This window comes from Hyla sarda, chromosome 3, assembly GCF_029499605.1.
Source record: "Hyla sarda isolate aHylSar1 chromosome 3, aHylSar1.hap1, whole genome shotgun sequence".
Taxonomy (NCBI): Eukaryota; Metazoa; Chordata; class Amphibia; order Anura; family Hylidae; genus Hyla; species Hyla sarda.
This window is the reverse complement of record NC_079191.1, coordinates 128,139,635-128,164,261: the sequence shown is the minus strand read 5'-3', so window position 1 is coordinate 128,164,261 and position 24,627 is coordinate 128,139,635. Positions and strand designations below refer to the sequence as shown.

Genomic DNA, 24,627 nt, shown 5'->3' with positions numbered 1-24,627 from the left:
GTCTATAGCCATATTCAAATAGGATATTTTTTGTTTATGTTTGGCATACGTGTCCAATGTATATGCTCAGTTTACTCAAAGGCCTCCATTCACCTGACTAAGGCCAAAAGGGTGCTCTTCATTGGGCTTATATACATCTATTTTTCCTTGGTATTTTTTTTCCACCCATTACCTATGGTACAAAAATGCCAAGATTCCCTAAAAAATCCCATAGTCTCTGAATGCTGAAAAAAACAACAATGCTACCCAAAGAGTAAAAAAAAAGTAAAAAATGGCAACTAATATTGGGGCACTGTCTATAGTTTCAATATATGCTTAAAAGTTGTTGCAGAAAATTCAGTTTCTTTTGCATATAAACAAATACAAGAATTTTATCTACAGCAGAATATTGATGCGGCAGCTGCCTGTTTTCTCAATCTGAAGATAGAAAGCAATACAAAGCATATCGTAGGGATAGGGGGCTTTAAAAAAAATGGTAATGTTAAGAGCCAACTACAAAGAAGCAGATGGTACAACAGGTGCTGTACATCCAAAACAATCTACAAGAAAGAAAATCTCCTTCCATAGAGTAGTCATACAGAGTACTGGACATCACTTTGCTCTGGCTCCTGTACAAAGTCTAGTAGAAGCATAATGAACCATATTTGGAAGCAGCATGAATGAATGGCGTATTTATTGCTTGAATGCACTATGGCTGTCACTTTATACGGTTTTCCTTTTTAATGTTGTCTAGTAGACTTCAATTTTCATTGCTTTTACTGTAGATTTTACCTTGTTTAGTGTGGAGATAATAGCTTGTTGTTCACTGGTTTTATCATAGGTGATCAATGGTAGGTCTGGATCAGGGAATACTCCCAATGTATACATTCGAGGTATAGAAATAAGACTAGAATCACTTTGCGTTAGCAATATCTGTTAGACGTATACTTTGGGGGCATCCCTGATGTATACATCTGTTGTATAGCTAAATAGCATCAGTCAGACATTTAACATACATGTTAATTTATTTTTATCCCGCAACGTAGACATTTTTTATGGGATCCAGTTGTAAAAAATGGCACGATAATCTGCGCTATTTCATCTCCCAAACCCTGAAGTATACAGTGATCCTCAATGGCCTCAACATACAATAGTTTTAACATACAATGGTCTTTTCTGGACCATTGTAACTTGAAACCAGACTCAACATACAATGCTATGGAATCTGCGAAACGTGTCAAGTGCTGGAAGAACTGACCAATCAGAACGGACATTCACTGGTAAAACTCCTGTATTACTGAAGTGCATGCACTGACTGGTGTCTGGTAGCGCCCCCTACAGTACAGGAAGGTATTACATGTTCTGTACTCTTTACCTGTGACAGGGTTAGCTGCTCCTTTGGACATCAGGTGAGGGCGGCTCCATTTTACTTTTTTAGGACATTGCGTGTTCTGTACAGGACTCTGAAGAAGCTTCTGTCCTCTACATAGACCAGTGTTTCCCGAAGAGGGTGCCTCCAGCTGTTGCAAAACTACAACTCCCAGCATGCCCGGACAGCCAAAGGCCAAAAAGGCTGTCCGGGCATGCTGGGAGTTGTAGTTTTACAACAGCTGGAGGCACCCTCTTTGGGAAACACTGAAATAGACAGTGATTTACAGCTCCCAGCAGATCTTTCTTATTTTTATGTGTAAGGATTTGCTTTATCTATATTAGTTATCTACTTATTTATCTTTAATCCTCACTTTTTCCTATTTCTGGATGACATTTTGGGGGCTTCAGAACCAATTACCAGGTTTCCATAGAGTTCTGGTCTCAACATACAATGGTTTCAACATACAATGGTCATCCCAGAACCAATTAATATTGTAACTTGAGGGACCACTGTACATACAAAATGGGGACCAAAATGGCACTTTTGGTCTCCTTCTAATGAATGGGGCTCCATGGATCTGTTTAATGCATGCCTCCGGGCTATCCAGGAACTTTTGTTAAATAATGACTGTGAACTTTTTTTTTTTTTTTTAGAAAACATCATCATGACCATGTTGGTTAGTATGTTGTGAATGATATTGCAGCCTATCTCCCTTCACCTGAATGAGAATCAACTGTAATGACAGATACAGCCCATCACTAGAGTTAGCACTGTTTCTGGGGGAAGAAAAAATTGGCCCCTTTTTTTATTATCATGGACAAGCCCTTTAAATATATAGGCGAATGTACTTAAAGAGGTACTCTGCCCCTAGACATCTTATCCCCTATCCAAAGGATAGGGGATAAGATGTCAGATCGCGGGGGTCCCACTGCTGGGGACCCTCGGGATCTCGGCTGCAGCACCCACCTCAACGGCTTCCGGCAACGCTGGAGGCTTCGGATCCTGACCACACTAGCGAAAGAGAGTGATGTCCCGTCTCCGCCCCCATGTGACGTCAAGCCCTGCCCCTCAATGCAAGTCTATGGGAGGGGGCGTGATGGACGTCACGCCCCCTCCCATAGGCTTGCATTGAGGGGGCGGAGCGTGACATCACACGGGGCGTACACGTGACATCACAACGCTCCAGCCCCGTGATCGACAGTAATCAGACCCGGAGTGAACACGCTCCGGGGACTGATTTTAACGGGTGCGGCATGCAAGACCCCCGCGGGACCCCCGCGATCAGGCATCTTATCCCCTATCCTTTGGATAGGGGATAAGATGTCTAAGCGCCAGAGTACCCCTTTAACTACTTCTCATATTAGTAAAGCTAGTTTCTACACTATTCCATAAAAGCAGAGGAATTTGTTCCAGCTGAAAGAACTTAAACTGACAATGTTGTATCTTTTGTAAAGCTGGCGGGAGGGTCTTCTATTGGGAATTGAATGTACATCACAGGAACCGAAAAAATGAGATTCTGGGACAGACTGGTATTGACAACTAGCGAATGTTAGACTAAGGCTATACTTGCACAAAAGATTAAAATCTGACATTTATTTCCGTGGCAGAAATCCGAGGCTGAGCCTTGGATTTCTATGGTTGATGTGCTGCGGATTTACTGTAAGGGTACAGCAGATCCACAACAGATTCAAACTAGGATTACCCCCATTGTAATTCAATGGCACTAATCCTCATCATTACCATCCAAAATGCCAAGGAAGGGGCAAAAAAAAAAACTACTATTTTCCATTGCATGTGAAAAGAGCTGCATAAATCCTATCCAAATGCAGGGGATGCAGATTGTTTACACGGAAATTTAGCGTAGAATATCTATAGAATATGCCATGTTCAGAGGTCCTTAGCAGCCACCATAGAAAGGATACACTTAAGCCATGTTTGAATTTAGACAGGGCTCATCTAGCTAAGCACCCCCAGCCATCCATTCACCTCTGCCCACATCTTAAGAGTGGAAATAATATGAGTTCTCCAAATATAGAGCAATAGCAAAATACAGATGTAAGGCTATGTGTCCTGAAAATGCCCTCTTCTCACCTACAAATGCATCCCACTATACTACAAAAAAATAATGACTATAACCTAAGGAATGGTACAAACATACGCATAATATAATTATAGTATTTCACATATAGTGCACAGTATTGTGCCTTGATTTGCCTTGTTTTTGATAATATACTATTAGCTTAGACAGTACTCTATGCATGCCTACAGAGATTTTGCAGAAGCCTAAGAAAAAAGTAGTGACAAAGAATATAAAGGTTTAAGGGGTTAACCAGCTGTATAGACTTGAGGTTTAATGCTTCCACAAGGCCAATAATGTTAGGGCACCCTGGCAAATCAGGTGTTTGGAGGGGCTGTGGCGCATGCACAAGCACCACCTCTTCAGTGTTTGCTTCTGCTCATCCTTGGATCACTGTAGCAGCGGTGCATTCATGTGAACAGGGCATTGTCGCAGTACCTTGCACCTTCACTACTGGCAATGCAAGTATGGACCAATGTAAACACTGACAATGCTGCAGAACTCACATTAGTGCCATGGCCTCTTCACACTGCTGATCGGTGAGAATTTTTGGACCCATACTGATCTCATATTAATGGCTTAGGATAGGCCATCAATTTCTAACACTGGATGACCCCTTTAACTGGTTAACTACACAAAACTGCAGGGATATATTAACCATTGTTTATAATCTAAAGATGCAAAGACAAACAGTGAATGCTCATGAAAGTTAAATTGTTACCTAAAGTGTTACAGTCAATTAAAAAAACTTTGATGGGAGTCTGGGTGCTGAGACCCCCACCGATTGCAAGAATATCAGATTGGGGTCTCAGTACCTAGACCCCTACCAATGAGATTTTTTGATATATCTCATATAATTTTATTTCATGAAAGTTGTTAAATGACCTAACTTAAATTGAAGCATGAATGGGTTGTCTCAAAAAAGGCCCCTGTCCATATGCCCAGTAGGACACATGAGTATCTTCCAGGGGTTACACATTCAGCCATTCCCCCTCCACATGTCAAAATCATGAGTCACTCTTTAAAGGGGTATTCTGGGCAAAAACATCTTATCCCCTATCGAAAGGATAGGGGATAAGATGTCTGATCTCCCTGCAGCAGCCCACATTCTATGCGTAGCTGCACCTGAAGTTTTGGAAACCGCCGGGCTTCCGAGACGGGAATGTTATGTCACGCCACGCCCCCTCCATTCATGTCTATGGGAGGGGGCGTTGCGGCCGTTATGCCCCCTCCCATAGAAATTAATGGAGGGGGCATGGCATGACATCACGTCCCCGTCTCGGAAGCCCGGCGGTTTCCGAAACTTCAGACGCAGCTGCGCATAGAATGTGGGCTGTTGCAGGGAGATCGTGGGGGGTCCCAGCGGCGGGCTCCCCGCGATCAGACATCTTATACCCTGTCCTTTCGATAGGGGATAAGATTTTTTTGCCCAGAATACCCCTTTAAGAGCAGCTTCCACATGGGCAGACCTAAATACATTACATGGTCAGCCATTCCTGCTGTGAGAGAAATAAATAGTCAGATGTAGCTTCCCCTGGCAATAATAGCCAGGGATAAAAAATGGCAATCACAGGGTTAGCTTTTATTCAAAAACAGGTTGTTTCCCTGAGTAATGAACAATAAATTTGTAAAAAGGGAAGGCATTCATATCCCGAATCTTCTATGTTTGCCAAATGATGCCCCCACTGGGTTTCATGCTGCTTTCTGGCAGGAGTTCTGTTATTTGGGGACCTTTTCTATAAATGTGGGCTTTATGGAAAAAATAATTATGAAATATAATTAACATAATTCAATCTTTTTTCAGTATAACAGTGTTAAATAACAGAGCCTGAGTAAATAAACACAGTCATTTGTGTGAGTAATCTCCTGCTCTTTATCATGACTAGCAGCACCCAAGCGGCTCCACAAGGCATGCCTGAGTGATTCCAGCAGAGAACTTCAGAGTTTCATTTTGTTCGCCTTATAAAAAGCATTAACAATATTATATTTTATAGATAAGAAAAGCCAGAGATGTCACAGTGAAATTAAACAATCATTTTCTTACAAATAGAGATGGTGATCTCCGGACAGAGTTCTGCTTTTCTCTACAATAGATATCGCTCTGTGGTTATTAGGTTTCATAAATTTGAAAATCAGACAGGCTTTAAGATAATGTGCCTATGCTGTGTGTGCTGGCAGGCTGCCCATCTTATATCCTTTATATACAGAATTTAATTTTCCAGCAACAGGTGATGGGAGCCCTTAAATCAGAATCAATCATCCCCGTACTGACCTTCCATGGGGGTATTATTATCTGGCCGGTTTGCAAACACCACATCCACATATTCCAGCTGCATCCTCTGAAGAGAGCCCTTTAATCCTACAAGCAATACAAAGATGAAAACATACGGTAAGAGAGAAGCTTAAATAAGGTACATACCCGGTCTTACAGAAAATCATTTGTCCTGAAATGCTCTCTCTGTATTTGACATTGGACTCAAAGATTCTTAAAGGGGTACTCCGGCGCTTAGACATCTTATCCCCTATCCAAAGGATAAGGGGATAAGATGCCTGATCGTGGGGTCCCGCCACTGGGGACCCCAGTTATCTTGCATGAGACACCCCTTTAAAATCAGTCCCCGAAGCGTGTTCGCTCCAGGTCTGATTACTGTCGATCAGGGGGCCGGAGCATTGTGATGTCAAGGCTCCGCCCCGTGTGATGTCACGCTCCGTCCCCTCAATGCAAGCCTAGGTTTGCATTGAGGGGCAGAGCGTGACATCATACCGGGCGGAGGCATGACATAAAACGGGGGCAGAGCGTGACGTCACACGGGGGCGGAGGCGTGACGTCACACGCCGCCTGCCCCGTGGTCGCCGGTAATCAGACCCGGAGGACTGATTTTAACTGGGGTGCTGCGTGCAAGATCACGGGGGTCCCCAGCGGCGGGACCTCCGCGATCAGGCATCTTATCCCCTATCCTTTGGATAGGGGATAAGATGTCTAAGCGCCGGAGTACCCCTTTAAAGTGAAAGTACCAAAATACATTTTCTTGGCATCATACCCAAAAACAATGGAGACTGTCATCGTTGCCAAAGATGCTTCAACTAAGTACCGAGTAAAGGGGCTGAATACTTATGTCAATGCAATATTTTAGTGTTTTTTTCCTGTTTAATAAATAAGCAAAGATTTGTAACATTCTGTTATCACTTTGTTATTGTGGGGGGAAATTAGAAAGAAAATCACAATTTTGCAACTTTTTTATTTTTATTACGCAGTGCACTTTATGATAAAAATGACATATTTTCATACTGCAAGTCACTGTAGGTCTGTAGATCAAACTATTTTTAACGAAGTCAACATTTTTAAATGCTTAAAATTGTCCTTTTTATTTTTCCGTATACAGAGCTGGATGAGTGCTAATTTTTTGCAATGTAATCTGTAGTTTTTATGGGTACCATTTTTTTTTTTTATGGGACTTTTTTTTATCTCTTTTTTCTTTTCTGATATATGATGTGACCAAAAATCTTCATTTTTGGCATTTAGTATTTTTTATGTTTACATCATTCACCATGAGGGATCATAAACATTATTTCATATTAGTTTGGACCATTACCTACGTGGTGATATCAAATATGTTTATTATTTTTATTTAAAAAAAATTGTAAAATGGGAAAAGAAGGGTCATGGGAGGGGATTCTATATATTTGTATAAACATTTTCTATAGAGTTGCATTTACTGTTCAATGCTATGCTATTGCACAGCATTGAACAGTGAGATCGGCATTGCCGGAGGGCTGATCTGGCGGCCGATAGCAGGTAAGGGGATCTTCCACAGCCATGAAGTGAGTGCAGTTCCTGTCTGGGGGCATTTAATGACCCCAGACAGCACGGGTGTACCTGTATGCTCTGTCTTCTAGGGGTTAACATTCATTTTTGCTACTGTTTCCACTATTCATTTTCATATCATAGGCAAACTATGCCTATGACTCTTATACATTCAGGAGGAATTCATGAAACCACATGGTTTACGCAGAATTTTGTGACTTTTTACTGATCTGCACTGCGCTTCCCCAAGTGGGCTTACAATGAAGAGGTGTGGCTTTCGTGTTCAGTGGGAGTGACTGCCCTGGCCGCCAAATTTACTACAAATTACACTGGCTAGCAGGCCTAAGGTTACTTTTTAAACACTTTTCATCACGCCAATCATCAAATCACGTCAAAAGAAGCTAAATGAAAATATCTGGAAGGATAGCAAACCCAAACCACCCATTTTATGCATTTTGTAAAATTCTTCCTTTGTTTTATTCATCAGAAATATTTTTTAAATCAGTGCTGTATTCTCTATATTTACAGAAATGGACTCTTAAAATGCACTGCATGCCTACTCATTCATTAGATAAGTAGACATATGTGTCAAAGATAGCTTCCCATCTCACGTGATGCTTTAGATAAATTGGAATAGACTATGGTAGTACTACAAAGAAAGGAAAAAGAAAATGCAAATACCTTCAATAATGTGTTTTCTTGACAGTCCTCTCTCAGTTTCTGCTCTAGAGAAATAAACAGATCCATATGAAGTAAAATTGTATCCCTGAAATTAAACTATGACAAACTGATCGAAGTGTTTTTCAATAATGTTTTATAGTGCAGACAAGCACCTGCACAATTCAATATTTTATTTATGCTGTTTAGTTACCCTTTTTGTGAGATCTCCAAATATTTTTTGCTAGAGAGTAAGACTACAGTGGAGATCAAAAGTTTGGGCACCCCATGTAAAAATTTGTATTAACCCCTTAAGGACCAGGCCATTTTACACCTTAGGACCGGAGCGTTTTTTGAACATCTGACCACTGTCACTTTAAACATTTATAACTCTGGAATGCTTTTACCTATCATTCTGATTCAGAGATTGTTTTTTCGTGACATATTCTACTTTATGTTATTGGTAAAATTTTGTCGATAGTTGCATCGTTTCTTAGTGAAAAATTCCAAAATTTGCTGAAAAAATTTAAAATTTTGCATTTTTCTAACTTTGAAGCTCTCTGTTTGTAAGGAAAATGGATATTCCAAATAAAAAAATTTTTTATTCACAAATACAATATGTCTACTTAATGTTTGCATCATAAAATTGACGTGATTTTACTTTTGGAAGACACCAGAGGGCTTCAAAGTTCAGCCAAGCAATTTTCCAATTTTTCACAAAATTTTCAAACTCACTATTTTTCAGGGACAGGTTTGAAGTGGATTTGAAGGGTCTTCATATTAGAAATACCCAAAAATGACCCCATTATAAAAACTGCACCCCCCAAAGTATTCAAAATGACATTCAGTCAGCGTTTTAACCCTTTAGGTGTTTCACAGGAATAGCAGCAAAGTGAAGGAGAAAATTCGCCATTTTCATTTTTTACACTCGCATGTTCTTGTAGACCCAATTTTTTTTATTTTTACAAGGGGTAGAAGGAGAAAATTTATACTTGTATTTGTAGCCCAATTTCTCTCGAGTAAGCATATACCTCATATGTCCATGAAAAGTGTTCGGCGGGCACAGTAGAGGGCTCAGAAGCGAAGGAGCGACAAGGGGATTTTGGAGAGTACGTTTTTCTGAAATGGTTTTTGGGGGGCATGTTGCATTTAGGAAGCCCCTATGGTACCACAACAGCAAAAAATCCCCACATGGCATACCATTTTAGAAACTAGACCCCTTGGGGAACGTAACAAGGGGTAAAGTGAACCTTAATACCCCACAGGTGTTTCACGACTTTTGCATATGTAAAAAAAATATTTAATTTTTCACAAAAATGTGTGTTTCCCCCCAAATTTCACATTTTTGCAAGGGTTAATAGCAGAAAATACTCCCCAAAATTTGTAACCCCATCTCTTTTGAGTATGAAGGTACCCCATAAGTGGACCTGAAGTGCACTACAGGCAAACTACAATGCTCAGAAGAGAAGGAGTCATATTTGGCTTTTGGAGAGCAAATTTTGGTCGGGGGGCATGTCGCATTTAGGAAGCCCCTATGGTGCCAGGACAGCAAAATAACCCCAACATGGCATACCATTTTGGAAACTAGACCCCTTGAGGAACGTAACAAGGGGTACAGTGAGCATTTACCCCCCACTGGTGTCTGTCAGAACTTTGGAACAGTGGGCTGTACAAAATGTTTAATTTGCACTGCCCACTGTTCCAAAGATCTGTCAGACACCAGTGGGGTGTAAATTCTCACTGCACACCTCATTACATTCTGTGAGGGGTGCTTTTTCCAAAATGGGGTCACATGTGTTTTTTTTTTTTTTTTGCATTTGTCAAAACCGCTGTAACAATCAGCCACCCTTGTGCAAATCACCTCAAATGTACATGGTACACTCTCCCTTCTGGGCCTTGTTGTGCGCCCCCAGAGCACTTTGCACCCACTTATGGGGTATCTCCGTAGTCAGGAGAAGTTGCATTACAAATTTTGGGGGGCTTTTTTCCCTTTTACCTCTTGTCAAAATGAACAGTATAGGGCAACACCAGCGTGTTAGTGTAAAAAATGTATTTTTTTACACTAACATGCTGTTGTAGACCCTAACTTCACCTTTTCATAAGGGGTTAAAGGAGAAAAGCCCCCCAAAATTTGTAACACAATTTCTCCAGAGTACGGCGATACCCCATATGTGACCCTAAACTGTTGCCTTGAAATACGACAGGGCTCCAAAGTGAGAGCGCCATGCGCATTTGAGGCCTGAATTAGGGATTTGCATAGGGGTGGACATAGGGGTATTCTACGCCAGTGATTCCCAAACAGGGTGCCTCCAGCTGTTGCAAAACTCCCAGCATGCTTGGACAGTCAACGGCTGTCCGGCAATACTGGGAGTTGTTGTTTTGCAACAGCTGGAGGCTCCATTTTGGAAACAGTGGCGTACCAGACGTTTTTCATTTTTATTGGGAGGGGAGGGGGGCTGTGTAGAGGTATGTGTATATGTAGTGTTTTTTACTTTTTATTTTATTTTGTGTTAGTGTAGTGTAGTGTTTTTAGGGTACAGTCACACGGGCGGGGGATTACAGCGAGTTTCCCGCTGCGAGATTGAGCTGCCGTGCAAAATTTGCTGCATCGCAAACTTGCAGCCTGATACTCACTGTAAGCCCCCTGCCCATGTGAATGTACCCTGTACATTCACAGGGGGGGACCTCCAGCTGTTGCAAAACTACAACTCCCAGCATGCACAGTTTATCAGTGCATGCTGGTAGTTATAGTTTTGCAATAGCTGGAGGCACACGGGTTGGGAAACACTGAGTTAGGAAACAGACAATGTTTCCCAACCAGTGTGCCTCCAGTTGTTGCAAAACCACAACTCCCAGCATTCTCAGGCATGCTGGGAGTAGTAGTTCGGCAACATCTTTACAGCCAGATGTTGCCGAACTACAACTCCCAGCATGCTTGGAGTTGTAGTTTTGCAACATCTGGAGGACTACAGTTTGCAGACCACTAATACAGTGGTTCCCAATCTGTGCCCTTCCAGATGTTGCAAAACTACAACTCCCAGTATGCCAAAACTGTCCAGGCATGCTGAGGATGTGTAGTTTTGCAACATCTGGAAGGGCACAGTGGTCTCCAAACTGTGGACCTCCAGATGTTGCAAAACTGCAACTCCCAGCATGCCCAGATGCCAAGGGCTGTCTGGGCATGCTGGGAGTTGTAGTTTACAGGGTCCCATTACAGCAATGCATGTCGCTTTACGGCGACGTGCATTGCTGTAAAGGGCCCGACCGCGGCTGAAGATCTACTCACCTGTCGCCGCTGCCGCCGTCTCCGTTGCTGGGATCCGGGTCTTCAGGAACGAGGTAAGTACCGGTGCCGGTCCCCAGCACTCCCTTGTCCCCCTGCCGCATCCTCCGGTCTTCCTCCCGTCCTCTCCGGACTTCAAGGGGCCGGGCAGGACGGGAGGAGGTAACCGCCCCCCCCCCCCTGCGATTGGTCGGTTAGTTAACTGACGGATCGTAGGGGATCGGAGGAGGTGGCAGGCTTGCCACCTCGCTCCTAGTCTTCAGCATGGTCCATGGTCTGTGACAGCCGGGATCATGCGAAATTACCGGGCGGTCGGGTCCCAGAGACCCGATCAGCCCGGTATCGCCGCAGATCGCAAGGGCGATTTTCCTTGCGATTTGCGGCCTACATGGCCCCCCTTGGCGTTTGCCCTGGATGCCTGCTGAAGGATTTCAGCAGGCATCCGCTTCCGATCTCTGCCCGGCGCGCGGCAGAGATCGGAAATACAACAGGACGTTCTCTAACGTCCTTGGGCATTAAAGCCCAGGTAGTGGGGACGTTAGAGAACGTCCTATGTCCTTAAGAGGTTAATGTGCATAAAGAAGCCAAGGAAAGATGGAAAAATCTCCAAAAGGCATCAAATTACAGATTAGGCATTGTTATAATCTGACAACGAAAGTTAGATTTTATTTCCATCATTTACACTTTAAAAATAACAGAAAACAAAAAAAATGGCATCTGCAAAAGTTTGGGCACCCTGCAGAGTTAATATCTTGTACTACCCCCTTTGGCAAGTATCACGGCTTGTAAAAAAATGTTTGTAGCCAGCCAAGAGTCTTTCAATTCTTGTTTGAGGTATCTTTGCCCATTCTTCCTTACAAAAGTCTTCCAATTCCAGAGATTTCTGGGCTGTCTTTCACGCACTGCTCTATTAAGTTCTATCCATAGATTTTCAATTATGATGAGGTCAGGAGATTGTGAAGGCCATGGCAAAACCTTCAGTTTACGCCTCTTGATGTAATCCCCCATGGATTTTGAGGTGTGTTTAGGATCATTATCCACTTGTAGAAGCCATCCTCTCTTTAACTTCAGCTTTTTCACAGATGGCATCAAGTTAGCATCCATAATTTGCTGAAATTTTATTGAATCCATTTTTCCTTCTACCCGTGAGATGTTCCCTGTGCCACTGGCTGCAATACCATACCAAAGCATGATTGATCCACGCTCATACTTAACAGTTGGACAGAGGTTCTTTTCATTAAATTCTGTTCCCCTTCTCCAAACGTACCTTTGCTCATTCCGACCAAAAAGTTAAATTTTAACCTCATCGGTCCACAGAACTTGTTTTCAAAATGCATCAGGCTTGTCTATATGTTCATTTGCAAAGTTCAAATGCTGATTTTTGTGGTGAAAACGTAGAAGAGGTTTTCTTCTGATGACTCTTCCATGAAGACCATATTTGTACAAGTATCTCTTTATAGTGGAATAGTGTACCACAACTCCAGTGTCTGCCAGATCTTTCTGGAGGGATTGTGCAGTTAAACATGGGTTTTGAATTGTTTTTCTCACAATCCTGTGAGCTGTTCTGTCTGATATTTTCTTGGTCTTCCAGATCTTGCTTTAACTTCCACTGTTCCTGATGACTGTCATTTCTTAATTACATTCTGAACAGAGGATATTGACATCTGAAAACATTTTGGTATCTTCTTATAGCCTTCTCCAGCTTTGTGAGCATCAAATATTTTCAGATTTCTAGACAACTGCTTAGAAGAACCCATGGTGCTGATTGTTGGGGCAAGGTCAAATGAGTCTGGGCATTTAAAACCTTTGAGATTGACATCACCTGGTCTTCCCAGATGATTATGAGAACAATCCATGACACTGGCAGGTCTCAGCTTTGCAATGGGGGCAGTGCATGCTATAAATTCTGCAGGGTGCCCAAACTTTTGCAGACACCATGTTTTTGTTTTCTGTTATATTGAAAGTGTAAATGATGGAAATAATATCTAACTTGACATATTATAAGAATGTCTAATCTGTAATTTGATGCCTTTTGGAGATTTTTCAATCTTTCCTTGTCTTCTTTATGCACATTAATACAAATTTTTACCTGGGGTGCCCAAACTTTTGATCCCCACTGTATGGCCCTCATTTTGGTGCAGAGTGGCTGCGACATGTCTTCACCAGTGTGCTCTGAACAGGGTGGGCTTCTTGATGAGGTCGCAGGTTGATGACCACTGAAAGGATCCACCACGGTTAAAAGCAAGGAAGGTTTAATGGTAAAATGCAACACATGCGCAGCTTCATCAGGCAGGAGAGCAGCAGTTTAACACCACTTCTATTTTTACTTTCACGCTTCCCATTGTTGTGTATGATGCTACACAACCAACTTTGGTAAGCGGCTCCTACCCTTATTCTGATTCCTTCATTGTAGCGTGTTTACACTATGGACCACTTGTTTCTCCCTTTCTTTTAGATTGCGCCAGTGTGCGCCAGGAAAATCCTTCAAACCCACTGTGCACTATGAAAAGCCAATAAAGGGGCATGGTCTGTCACAAAGGGGGCGTGCCCGACACAAAAAGGAGCGTGGTTTCACAACCCGACCTATTTACTATTGAATTCACAGAAAATCCTGTGGATAAATGGCTGGGAATTTCCACCTAGAAATGGGTGGTCAGAAAATTTTCCCCATTTGTAAACCTGTGAATCCCCATAGTAAATAGAGAGGAATCCTTCAAGTCGGAAACAATATTTCCCACTAGTAAAAAACCTGACACTCTTAGTAAATGAGACCCTATATGTTGCATATTAAAAAGTATTAATTCTCCTCACAGAGATCCAGCTAATTAAAGCCCTTTTACATGGGGTGATGGCTTCAGAATACTCAGCGCCGATCTTGTTGATCAGCTCTCATTTAAAGAGCCGTCACATGACTCAATCAATTGAAGGCCAGGCCTACATTTCATCACTGTTGGCTCCATATCCTCTATTTACACAAGGCGATGTGCAGCTGATAATGATGACTAAAATGGCTGCACATAAGATGTGATCGGCCAACGTACAACCGTTTTCTCATTTATTGACTTATTTAGAGTGCTGGTCCTTTTACATGGGCCGATTATTGGGAATGAGCGTTTCTATGAACACTCATTCGGCCGATCATCGGTTCGTCAAATCATGAAATACAGCATGAAATAAAATATTGACCAGCTATGCAGTAATTTGTGTTTACTGCCCCACAAAATATACAGATGTTCCTTGAAAGGATACAGCTAATAGGAAGTCTTCACAGGGCAGCCACCTATAGGTGGCACTAGAGATACAGCTATTTTGTACACCTTGTTCCAAGTACCAACTAAGCAGCTCAACAACTTTGATATTATACAGATTATATAATCAGATACGCATTCTGTCCCTATAGAGAGTAATGGGAAAATAGTCTTTAATAAAATACTGTACATTTTCATCTACAGCAATCTTGCCATTACTCCCCATGGGAGCATTAATGAATAATGTGAATAAGCATTTTATGCGATTTAATTTCTCTAAACTGCTGTATGTTACTTCAGTAATGTAAATGACACTTGAGTTCTCGTACTTTGTTACTGCACTTCTGTAGTGCAGTTATATTGAGCTGATGTTGCTGAGCTATATACTATAAAGCAGTCATTGTGGAAAAACACCTGAATTTACCATATCATTGTACATGCCGTATATACTCGAGTATAAGCTGAGTTTTTCAGCACGATTTTTCGTGCTGAAAACGCCCCCCTCAGCTTATACTCGAGTGAACTCTCCACCTGTCAATCTCTTCTCAGTGGTCTTCAACCTGCGGACCTCCAGATGTTGCAAAACTACAACTGCCAGCATGCTCGGACAGCCATCGGCTGTCCGGGCATGCTGGGAGTTGTAGTTTTGAAACCTTTGGAGGTCCGCAGGTTGAAGCCCACTGTGGCCTTTGTCATCATCCAGACACCCCCTTTAGTTTTCTACTCACCTCCCCTCGGTGGGAAGGAAGGGTGAGCTGGTCCGGGCCATCTATGCTGCAAGGACCATCCGGTGGAGAGGGTAAGTCGTTCCGGACTGTCCATTTTCACCCGGGGGGCCTCTTCTACGCTTTCCGGGCCTGCCCCACACTAGTGATGTTGCCTTGATGACGACACAGAGGGACGCGCATGAACGTCCCTGTGCGTCGTCGTCAAGGCAACGTCACTAGTCCCGGGCCGGGCCTGGAGCGCGGAGAAGAGGGCCCCTTCAGTGAAAATGGACAGCCCGGAACGACTAACCCTCTCCACCGGATGGTCCTTGCAGCATAGATGGCCCGGACCAGATCACCCTTCCTTCCCACCGAGGGAAGGTGAGTAGAAAACTAAAGGAGGGGTCTGGATGATGACGAAGGCCGCAGAGGTCTTCAACCTTCGGACCTCCAGAGGTTTCAAAAGTACAACTCCCAGCATGCCCGGACAGCCGATGGCTGTCCGGGCATGCTGGGAGTTGTAGTTTTGCAACATCTGGAGGTCCGCAGGTTGCAGACCACTGATGAAGGGATTGAAAGGCGATAATGATGAAGGGGGGGATGATGACGGGGGTCTGGATGATGACATGGGGGGGGGGTGATGTATTTCCCACCCTATGCTTATAGTCGAGTCAATAACTTTTCCTGGGTTTTTGGGGTGAAATTTGGGGCCTCGGCTTATATTCGGGTCGGCTTATACTCGAGTATATACGGTACATCTTGTGATAATAGGATACACTCTTACATTATTACTATGTGAATACAAGGAATGTGAATGAACTTACTTTCCTCCCCAGTATAATTTCGTTGTTATGACCAGACTCGACCTCCTGTGAGAAGAAAAAATATAAATTTGCTTTCTAATAATAAGGACATAAGTTGTAAAAATTACTTTGTTTTGGAAATAATTTCTACAAATTATATTATTGCCTTCACATATATTTCTTAGTGAGAACCCCAGAAGAAATCTCTATGTGACACCTTTGGCAACAAAGCTGTTACATTAAAAGGGGAATCCCACTAGGAATATCACTGGATGATGTTTTTTCTTTATAGAGTACAGTAGAAGGACAAAAGTTAAAGGGGTACTACCGTGGAAATCTTTTTTTTTTTTTTTTTTTTTTTTAAATCAACTGGTGCCAGGAAGTTAAACAGATTTGTAAATCACTTCAATAAAAAAAATCTTAATCTTCCAGTACTTTTTAGGGGCTGTATACCAAAGAGAAATCCAAAAAGAAATGCATTTCCTGTGTTGTCCTGACCACAGTGCTCTCTGCTGACCTCTGCTGTCCATTTTAGGAACTGTCCAGAGAAGCATATGTTTGCTATGGGGATTTTCTCCAGTTCCTAAAATGGACAGCAGAGGTCAGCACTGTGGTCAGGACATCACAGGAAATGCATTTCTTTTTTGGATTTCTCTTTCATATACAGCCCCTAAAAAGTACTGGAAGGATTAAGATTTTTTAATTGAAGTGATTTACAAATCTGTTTAACTTTCTGGCACCAGTGGATTTAAAAAAAAAAGTTTTCCACGGTAGTTCCCCTTTAAGAAAATACAGTGCCTCCTAGAGGCCCCAAACAGTAGCACCCTTCATAGAGGGATGTTCTCTTTGCTCTATATTTTTGCATAATTTGTGCTATTTCTTCATGACAATCTTAATTTCAACATATTTATTATGCATCTTAGCCATTTTCAGGCACATTTCCTCCTTTCTCGACAATGTTGCTATTTAATTTTTTTTTCAAAATTCACCATTTACCAATATAATAAATAAGTTTGATACGTCTTTGATAGCACAAATTAGGAAAGTGGAGAGAAAAAAGACACGCATGACAAATTCCTCCCACGTCTACAGAATTCCGTGCTACCATCCAGGGTCATGTGGTTTGCCGTGTGCGAGGAATCAGGGGCTAGCTTCTCAACCAGACATCTATATTAGAAAGATTATTCGTTTTTTGTGTGCTATGTATATTAAATATTTAATAATGGAACATTTGGTTTATCTTATCCTTTCTTCTGGGACACATGCATCATACTTTACTCCTCTTGTAGCACAGCTGCACGTAGCATTAAAATATCATTAATTAATATTATAAAGCCATCTGCTGAACATGTAGGAACTATAAATCTGGATAAAAGCAAATTATATATTCTTTTAAATTGCAAAAAAAAAAAAAACAGCATCTTTAAAACCTGCAGCTTCCCTCCGTCCCTGGACATTTCTTCTTTAAGAAGCAATACGGTAACTGATAATGTAATCCTTGCAGAAATCTATGCAATTTTTATGGAAAGCAAATCTCTTTAGGCAACCCCTTCAGTTTCTATGTTCAAAGAATCCGTCATCCACACAGCAGAGCAAGGGGGAATATGAGGTAAACTCACCTCCAGTTCTTCTTCCTGATAATATTTCCTAAGATCACTTCTGCCCTGGGGTAGAAAGAATAGAGAAAGTGTTTGCCAACTAAGCATAAAGCTTGAATGATAAAAAGCTAAGGCAATGTATTGTTGTACTATATAAAAGGGTTGCAAAGTCTTATCTGCTTAGGCACACAACAGATTTCTTACTTCATCTATACCACACCTGCGTGTCTGGCTTACAAAGGGTTAAAGGGGTACTTTGCTGGAATTTTTTTTTTATTCAACTGGTGCCAGAAAGTTAAGCAGATTTGTAAATTATTTCTATTTACAAATCGTAATCCTTCCAGTACTTATCAGCTGCTGTATGCTCCACAGGAAGTTCTTTTCTTTTTTAATTTATTTTCTGTCTGACCACAGTGCTCTCTGCTGACACCTCTGTCCAGCATAGGAGCAAATCTCCATAGCAAGCCTATCCTGCTCTGGACAGTTCCTGACACGGACAGAGGTGTCAGCAGAGAGCACTGTAGTCAGACAGGAGGGAAATTCAAAAAGAAAAGAACTTCCTGTGGAGCATACAGCAGCTGATAAGTACTGGAAGGGTTAAGATTTTTAAATAGAAGTAATTTACAGATCTGTTCAACTTTCTGCCACCAGTTGATTTAAAAAAAAGAAAAAAAAAAAGAGAACCCCTTTAAGAACGAATCTGCACATGTATATTTGCTAAAAGCAAATGTGCTCCTTCCTCAGAGATATGTTTACACTATTCAGGACACAGTTCTATAAATGAACTATGCAATACTATATCTCCATATATTTATATACTATAGGTGTTCTAGTGAATATCCGGTGATTATTCACACAGATGTTCCAGACATTCCAAAAATGACACAATAAAATACCGACATCAATTTTCACAGACTAAACACTCGACGAAGAACATATATAAAGTTAGTACTCCCAGACAGACCTTGTACATACAGTGCACATTATCCGTACCCATTAACTATTCGTATTAACCTTGGCTGCAAAGTTTATCTGAGTTTATACTTTAACCAAATATTTACATAGATGTTGAAGTTTTGCTTTACCTTGTACCGGTGCTGAATAACAACCCGTTTACTAAACCAGAGCTGCATTTATAATTCTAGTTACTACTGGATAAAGTCTATAATTCAGCTTTTTGTCATATATATACTTAGATTCCCTGTAAATAGTTATATTCCCTTTAAAATAACAATGCTCCAGCACCTTATCCTAGAATAGTGGCTGAAATGTATTATTGTGTGTACACCTTTTTCCCATCTACATTTGTTGCTATTTTGGTGCTAGTGTTTTTTTTTTTTGCGCCTTTATGCACCTTTTTGTTTACACATTTCTGCTGATTTTGAATAAAAATCCACTGGTTTAGGTTTTGCGCCTTTTTTTTTGCACCTTTTCACAAAAAGCCACAGTTCATGAAACCCTTCCATATCATGTGTATTGTCGAAATCAGTGGATTACAACTCAAAATCAGCAAAAATGTGTAAACCAAAAGGCACAAAAAAAAGATGAAAAAAAAAGGACACTTGTGCCAAAATAGTGCCAAATATAGACAGAAAAAAGGGTAAACACAATGATAAATGCCAGCCTGTATTTCTGCATTGTACTGTTTCTCCCCAATACTCCAAGAAATAGATTAATACATTGTTAAAGGGGTACTCCGCTGCTCAGCGTTTAGAACAAACTGTTCCGAACGCTGGAGCTGGCATCGGGAGCTCATGACATCATAGCCCCGCCCCCTCATGATGTCCCACTGCCGCGCCCCCTCCCATATACTTGCAGTGAGGGGGCGGGGCGTGACTTCATGAGGGAGCAAAGCTATGACGTCATGAGCCTCCGGTGCCGGCTCCAGCATTCGGAACAGTTTGTTCCAAACACTGAGCAGTGGAGTACCCCTTTAAGGCCCCTTTCACACTACAGACACACTTTTACAATAACAGATGTAAAAAACTGGATGCAATAACTGGTAATAACGGATAATAACTGATGACCATCATTCGTTATTTTTAAATAGTTTTTTTCTTAAAAAACCTGATGTTGTTTATCCGTTATAATTCGTTATCATCCGTTATTACCAGTTACATCCGTTTTTTCCCTTTTTTTGTAAAGCTGTACTGAGCATGCTCAGTACAAAAAAAAAGGATGTTAAAAAAAACAGACAATAACGGATGATAACAGATGTTTTTTTTTAACATCCAGTTCCCATAGACTTCCATGTTAAATTTGCACACCCTTTGGATAGGGGATGAGATGTATAAAGACGGAATACCCTTTTAACTTTTTATGTAGATTACTGTAATTCTATTTGTAAACTGGACTTTGATGTTGTTTGAAGGTGGACTCCCTTTACTTTATTCTGTGAGAATAATCTGTTTCCTCCATTATTACAATTAGAACACATCTTTTTGAAGCATTTTTTGAAATATATTTAGTAGCTGAATGAATGCATGTGGTTATGTGAAGGAACGAGATGTTAATGGGAATCTGTTGGAAGTGTTGACATTTTAGTTTCTAATCCTAAAAGCAAAGACTGCTCTTCATTTGGGATGTCTCTGACTAAATCCAGGTACACTTCACCTGCAGCTTTTGCCTGTTTTCTGTCACTGTTTTTTGGCTAATCTCCCAAGACCTGAATCTCTGCTTAATCTTTTCCATGTTAAACAGAAAGGTTTATTTTTAAAGTCATTTCCCAGTCTTAAACTATAATTAAAGTGAAGGCATCACCAAATATGTTCAGAGAGCAAAGTAGAAAGAGCTCAGTGATATAAAACACAACCTGTTCTATTGGGTTTGTTAGGAAATGTAAAAGATAGAATAAAAAAGCCTACATGCTATGGACACCATTACACTGAATTTATGTTATTGTATATTTGTTTTCTCGATTCAAAGTTATCCAACTTTCTAAATAATCTTAATTAAAAATATCCTACCATTAGGTACCAAAGAGATACATCTGTCAGACGGACTATAAAGGGTTACTCCAGTAGAAATGTATTTTTTTTGTAAATGAACTGTTGCCAGAAAGTTAAACAGATTTGTAAATTACTTCTATTAAAAAAATCTTAATCCTATCTGTAGTTATTAGCTGTAGTATAATACAGAGGAAATTCTTTTCTTTTTGAATTTCTTTTTTGTCTTGTCCACTCTGCTGACACCTCTGTCCGTGTCAGGAACTGTCCAGAGCAGCATAGATTTGCTATGGGGATTTCCTCCTGCTCTGGACAGTTCCTGAAATGGGCATCAGGTATCAGCAGGGAGCACTGTGGACAAGACAAAAAAGAAATTCAAAAAGAGAAGAATTTCCTCTGTAGTATACAGCTGCTAATAAGTACTGGAAGGGTAAAGATTTTTTCAATAGAAGTAATTTACAAATCTGTTTAACTTTCTGGCACCAGTTGATTAAAAAAAAAAAGTTTTCCACTAGAGTACTCCTTTAAGATAGCAGCAGGGTGGAGAGGCACAAACCAGCTCAAAGTTTGCACAGGAGGAGCGAGAATACATGAAGGAAAGCTCTCATAGGCTGTAGATAGAGAGTAAGGCTGGGTTCACACTACGATTTGTACTTACGGTTCCCGTATACGGCTGGGAGCCGTATACGGGAACCGTAAGTACAAAACATAGTGTGAACCTAGCCTTAAGCAGCCGTATAGGGGAACCGTATTTAATGCATGTCTATGAGCCGACCGGAGTGAACCGCAGCCTTCGGTCGGCTGCGTTTTCGGCCCTATGCTTTTTCCCGACCGTAGGCAAAAACGCGGTCGACCACGTTTTTGCCTGCGGTCGGGAAACCGCATACGGCCGAAAACGCAGCCGACCGGAGGCTGCGGTTCACTCCGGTCGGCTCATAGACATGCATTAAATACGGTTCCCCTATACAGCTGAGTGTGGGCGCCGCGATTAAGCACCGCCCCCCTCCTCCCAGCCGTATACGGGAACCGTAAGTACAAAACGTAGTGTGAACCCAGCCTTAAGCAGATACAAGGTAGTCAGCACTGGAGAATCATATAGGCTGTGTACAAGTATAAAGAAAGTGTAGAGTCTGTAGAAGAGAAACTAAGTAAAATATTTAATAGGGGCCTATGGATGTTTTTGACTCATAATAAGTGCAAAGCTAGATTTTAAAAAATGCTGTAACACAAGAAGTTTAGCCTCTGTTTATATAGTGAATTGCTCGGCTCTAATACGACTGCTGATTGTTATTGACCAGTATGCTGGATCCTTTTTCAAACATACCTTGTGAATCCTGATTTATTCTATTGTCTTACACTAGTACTAATGTGAACTGAACCTTTGAGATCATCTTCACAAGATACCTATTATCTGTTTTGTTCTGTATCTTCTCAGACAACAGGGGGAAAATAACTTCATGCAATGGGGAAACCAACTATCCCATTACCGAATTAAGTAAAGCATATCTTTAATGGGGTTCTCCGGTGGAAAACATTTTTTTTTTGCAAATTCATTCTTAAATCCATCCAGTACTTTTTAGCAGCTGTATACTATAGAGGAAATTCTTTTTTTGGAGGGGGATTTATTTTCTGTCTGACTACAGTGCTCTCTGCTGACACTGTCCAGAGCAGGAGAAAATCCCCATAGCAAACCTATGCTGCTCTGGACAGTTCCTGACACGGACAGAGGTGTCAGCAAAGAGCACTGTGAACAGAAAGAAATTAAAAAAGAAAAGAATTTTCCTTTTTAGTATACAGCTGCTAATAAGTACTCGAAGGATTGAGATTTTTTAATAGAAGTAATTTACAAATCTGTTCACCTTTCTGGCACCAGTTGATTTGAAAACATTTGTTTTCCACTTGTTTCCATTGGAGTTCCCCTTTAATTATATTAAAGGTTTTGGTTACAGGAACAAGATTTTCAGCTACTCTGTGTTTTTATCTGTGCTGTGTTCACTGATGCATTATATATATAGTGTGTATTCTATACATTTTTTATGAATTATACTTTTTTTTTTGCAAGAAGGAAAAATTTACATAGTGATCAGAAAATATGCAACATTCTGCAGATACCAGATGAGATATTACCATCTTATGAGGTGGTTTATATCACAAGCTTATGCCATTACTTTCTGATCAATGGTGAAACTAACTGCTAGGACCTCTTATACTTTTTTTTAAATCAACTGGTGCCAGAAAGTTAAACAGATGTGTAAATTACATGTATTAAAAAATCTTAATCCTTCCAGTACTTATTAGCTGCTGAATACTACAGAGGAAATTCTTTTCTTTTTGGAACACAGTGCTCTCTGCTGACATCTCTGTCCATTTTAGGAACAGACCAGAGCAGCATATGTTTGCTATGTGGATTTTCTCCTACTCTGGACAGTTCTTAAAATGGATAGAGATGTCAGCAGAGAGCACTATGTTTGTGATGTCAGCAGAGAGCTCTCTGTTCCAAAAGAAAATAATTTCCTCTGTAGTATTCAGCAGCTAATAAGTACTGGAAGGATTAAGATTTTTTAATAGAAGTCATTTACAAATCTGTTTAACTTTCTGGCACCAGTTGATTTAAAAAAAAAAAAAAAATGTTTTCCACCGGAGTACCCCTTTAAAACCATTAGAGTAAGGCTGGGTTCACATATGTCCAGTGTCCGGCACAGTTTCCCTCCGGATGCTAGAACAGATCCCATTCATTTGAATGGGACTGTTCACAATCGTCCAGGATCTTAATTTTTACACCAGATATTTGGACACATCGGATGGCACTGGATAGGGGAATGCAGATTGCTTCGATTTATTTTCTCTGTACAGAGTGAGACAGCATACAACATTATATATATATATATATATATATATATATATATATATATATATATTCTATATCAGGATCTTTTTCTCTGTCAATCATATGTAGAATCCAGGCAAAGAGCACTTACTTTCCAGCAGCATAGACCTCTGCCGTGTCAAAAAGGTTTACTCCATTCTCATATGCAATAGTCATTAGCTGCTCAGCCACCTGACAAAATGACAAGAAAAAAAAAACATAAATACATTTTTGGCATGTTATTTGCATATAGAAATATTAAAGAGTTAAAAGTTAGTCATGCATGGTGTTCTATTAGTAGAAATCTCTAGAACAGTGTTTCCCAACCAGGATGCCTCCAGGTGTTGCAAAACTACAACTCCCAGCGTGCCTCGACAGCCAAAGGCTGTCCAGGCACGCTGGGAGTTGTAGTTGTGCAACATCTGGAGGCACCCTGGTTGGGAAACATTGCTCAGTCTAGAAGCACTGTCTGTAGCACATTGTCTGTCTAAAATATCTCTAGATTAAAGGATACAACAAGTTACTTCAAGTAATAAAATCCACATAGGGCGTACATACAACTTCATAGATGGAAAAAGTAACAGAACCCAACTAGGTGAAGCGTTTTGGACTTAAGACCTGGGGAATTTGGAGACCATGGTCCTCAAACTAGGAAACCTTTTAAGCATGGCATGGTGCATTATCTTGATGAAAGAGGCCAATGCCATTAAAGGGGTACTCCGTCCCTAGACATCTTATCTGCTGGGGACACCCGCGATCTCGGCTGCGGCACCCCAGTCATCCAGTTCATGGAGCGAACTTGGCTCCGTGCCGGAAGACTGGTGATGTGGGGTGGAGGCTCATGACATCACGGCCACACCCTCTCAATGCAAGTCTATGGGAGGAGGCATGGCAGTTGGCACGCCCCCTCCCATAGACTTGCATTGAAGGGGCGTTGCCATGACATCACGAGCCTCTGGCGCTGCACCCGACAATCTAAACAAATGCCGGGTGCAGCAGGAAGATCACAAGGGGAGAGGGGGGTCAGCGTCGGCACCCCCACGATCAGACATCTTATCCCCTAAGGATAAGGAGTCTGGCGGCGGAGTACCCCTTTAAGGAATATTGTTGCCATGAAAGGGTGTACTTAGTTTGCCATAATGTTTAGGTAGGTGATACGTGTCAAAGTTATCTCCACATAAATGCCAAGACCCAACATTTCCCAGTAGAACCTTGCAGAGCATCTCACTGCCTCTGCTGTCTTGCTTTTTCTCATGATGCAAGAAATGCACATGTATTTAGTCAGAA

The 24,627-nt window shown here is 41.2% G+C and overlaps 1 protein-coding gene across 3 annotated transcripts in view; it reads right to left on the bottom strand.

Annotated features, from left to right (window-relative positions):
- The window catches only part of KCNAB1 (potassium voltage-gated channel subfamily A regulatory beta subunit 1), a 424,457-nt gene that overhangs the window by 57,144 nt on the left and 342,686 nt on the right, over positions 1-24,627 (bottom strand). For all 3 annotated transcript variants that reach the window (XM_056565010.1, XM_056565011.1, XM_056565012.1), the window contains 5 exons: positions 23,453-23,532; positions 17,551-17,595; positions 15,953-15,997; positions 7,915-7,958; positions 5,701-5,787 (listed from right to left, as the gene is read on the bottom strand). In XM_056565010.1, coding sequence (XP_056420985.1) covers positions 5,701-5,787; positions 7,915-7,958; positions 15,953-15,997; positions 17,551-17,595; positions 23,453-23,532 — 301 coding nt within the window. The remainder of the gene's footprint in view (positions 1-5,700; positions 5,788-7,914; positions 7,959-15,952; positions 15,998-17,550; positions 17,596-23,452; positions 23,533-24,627) is intronic.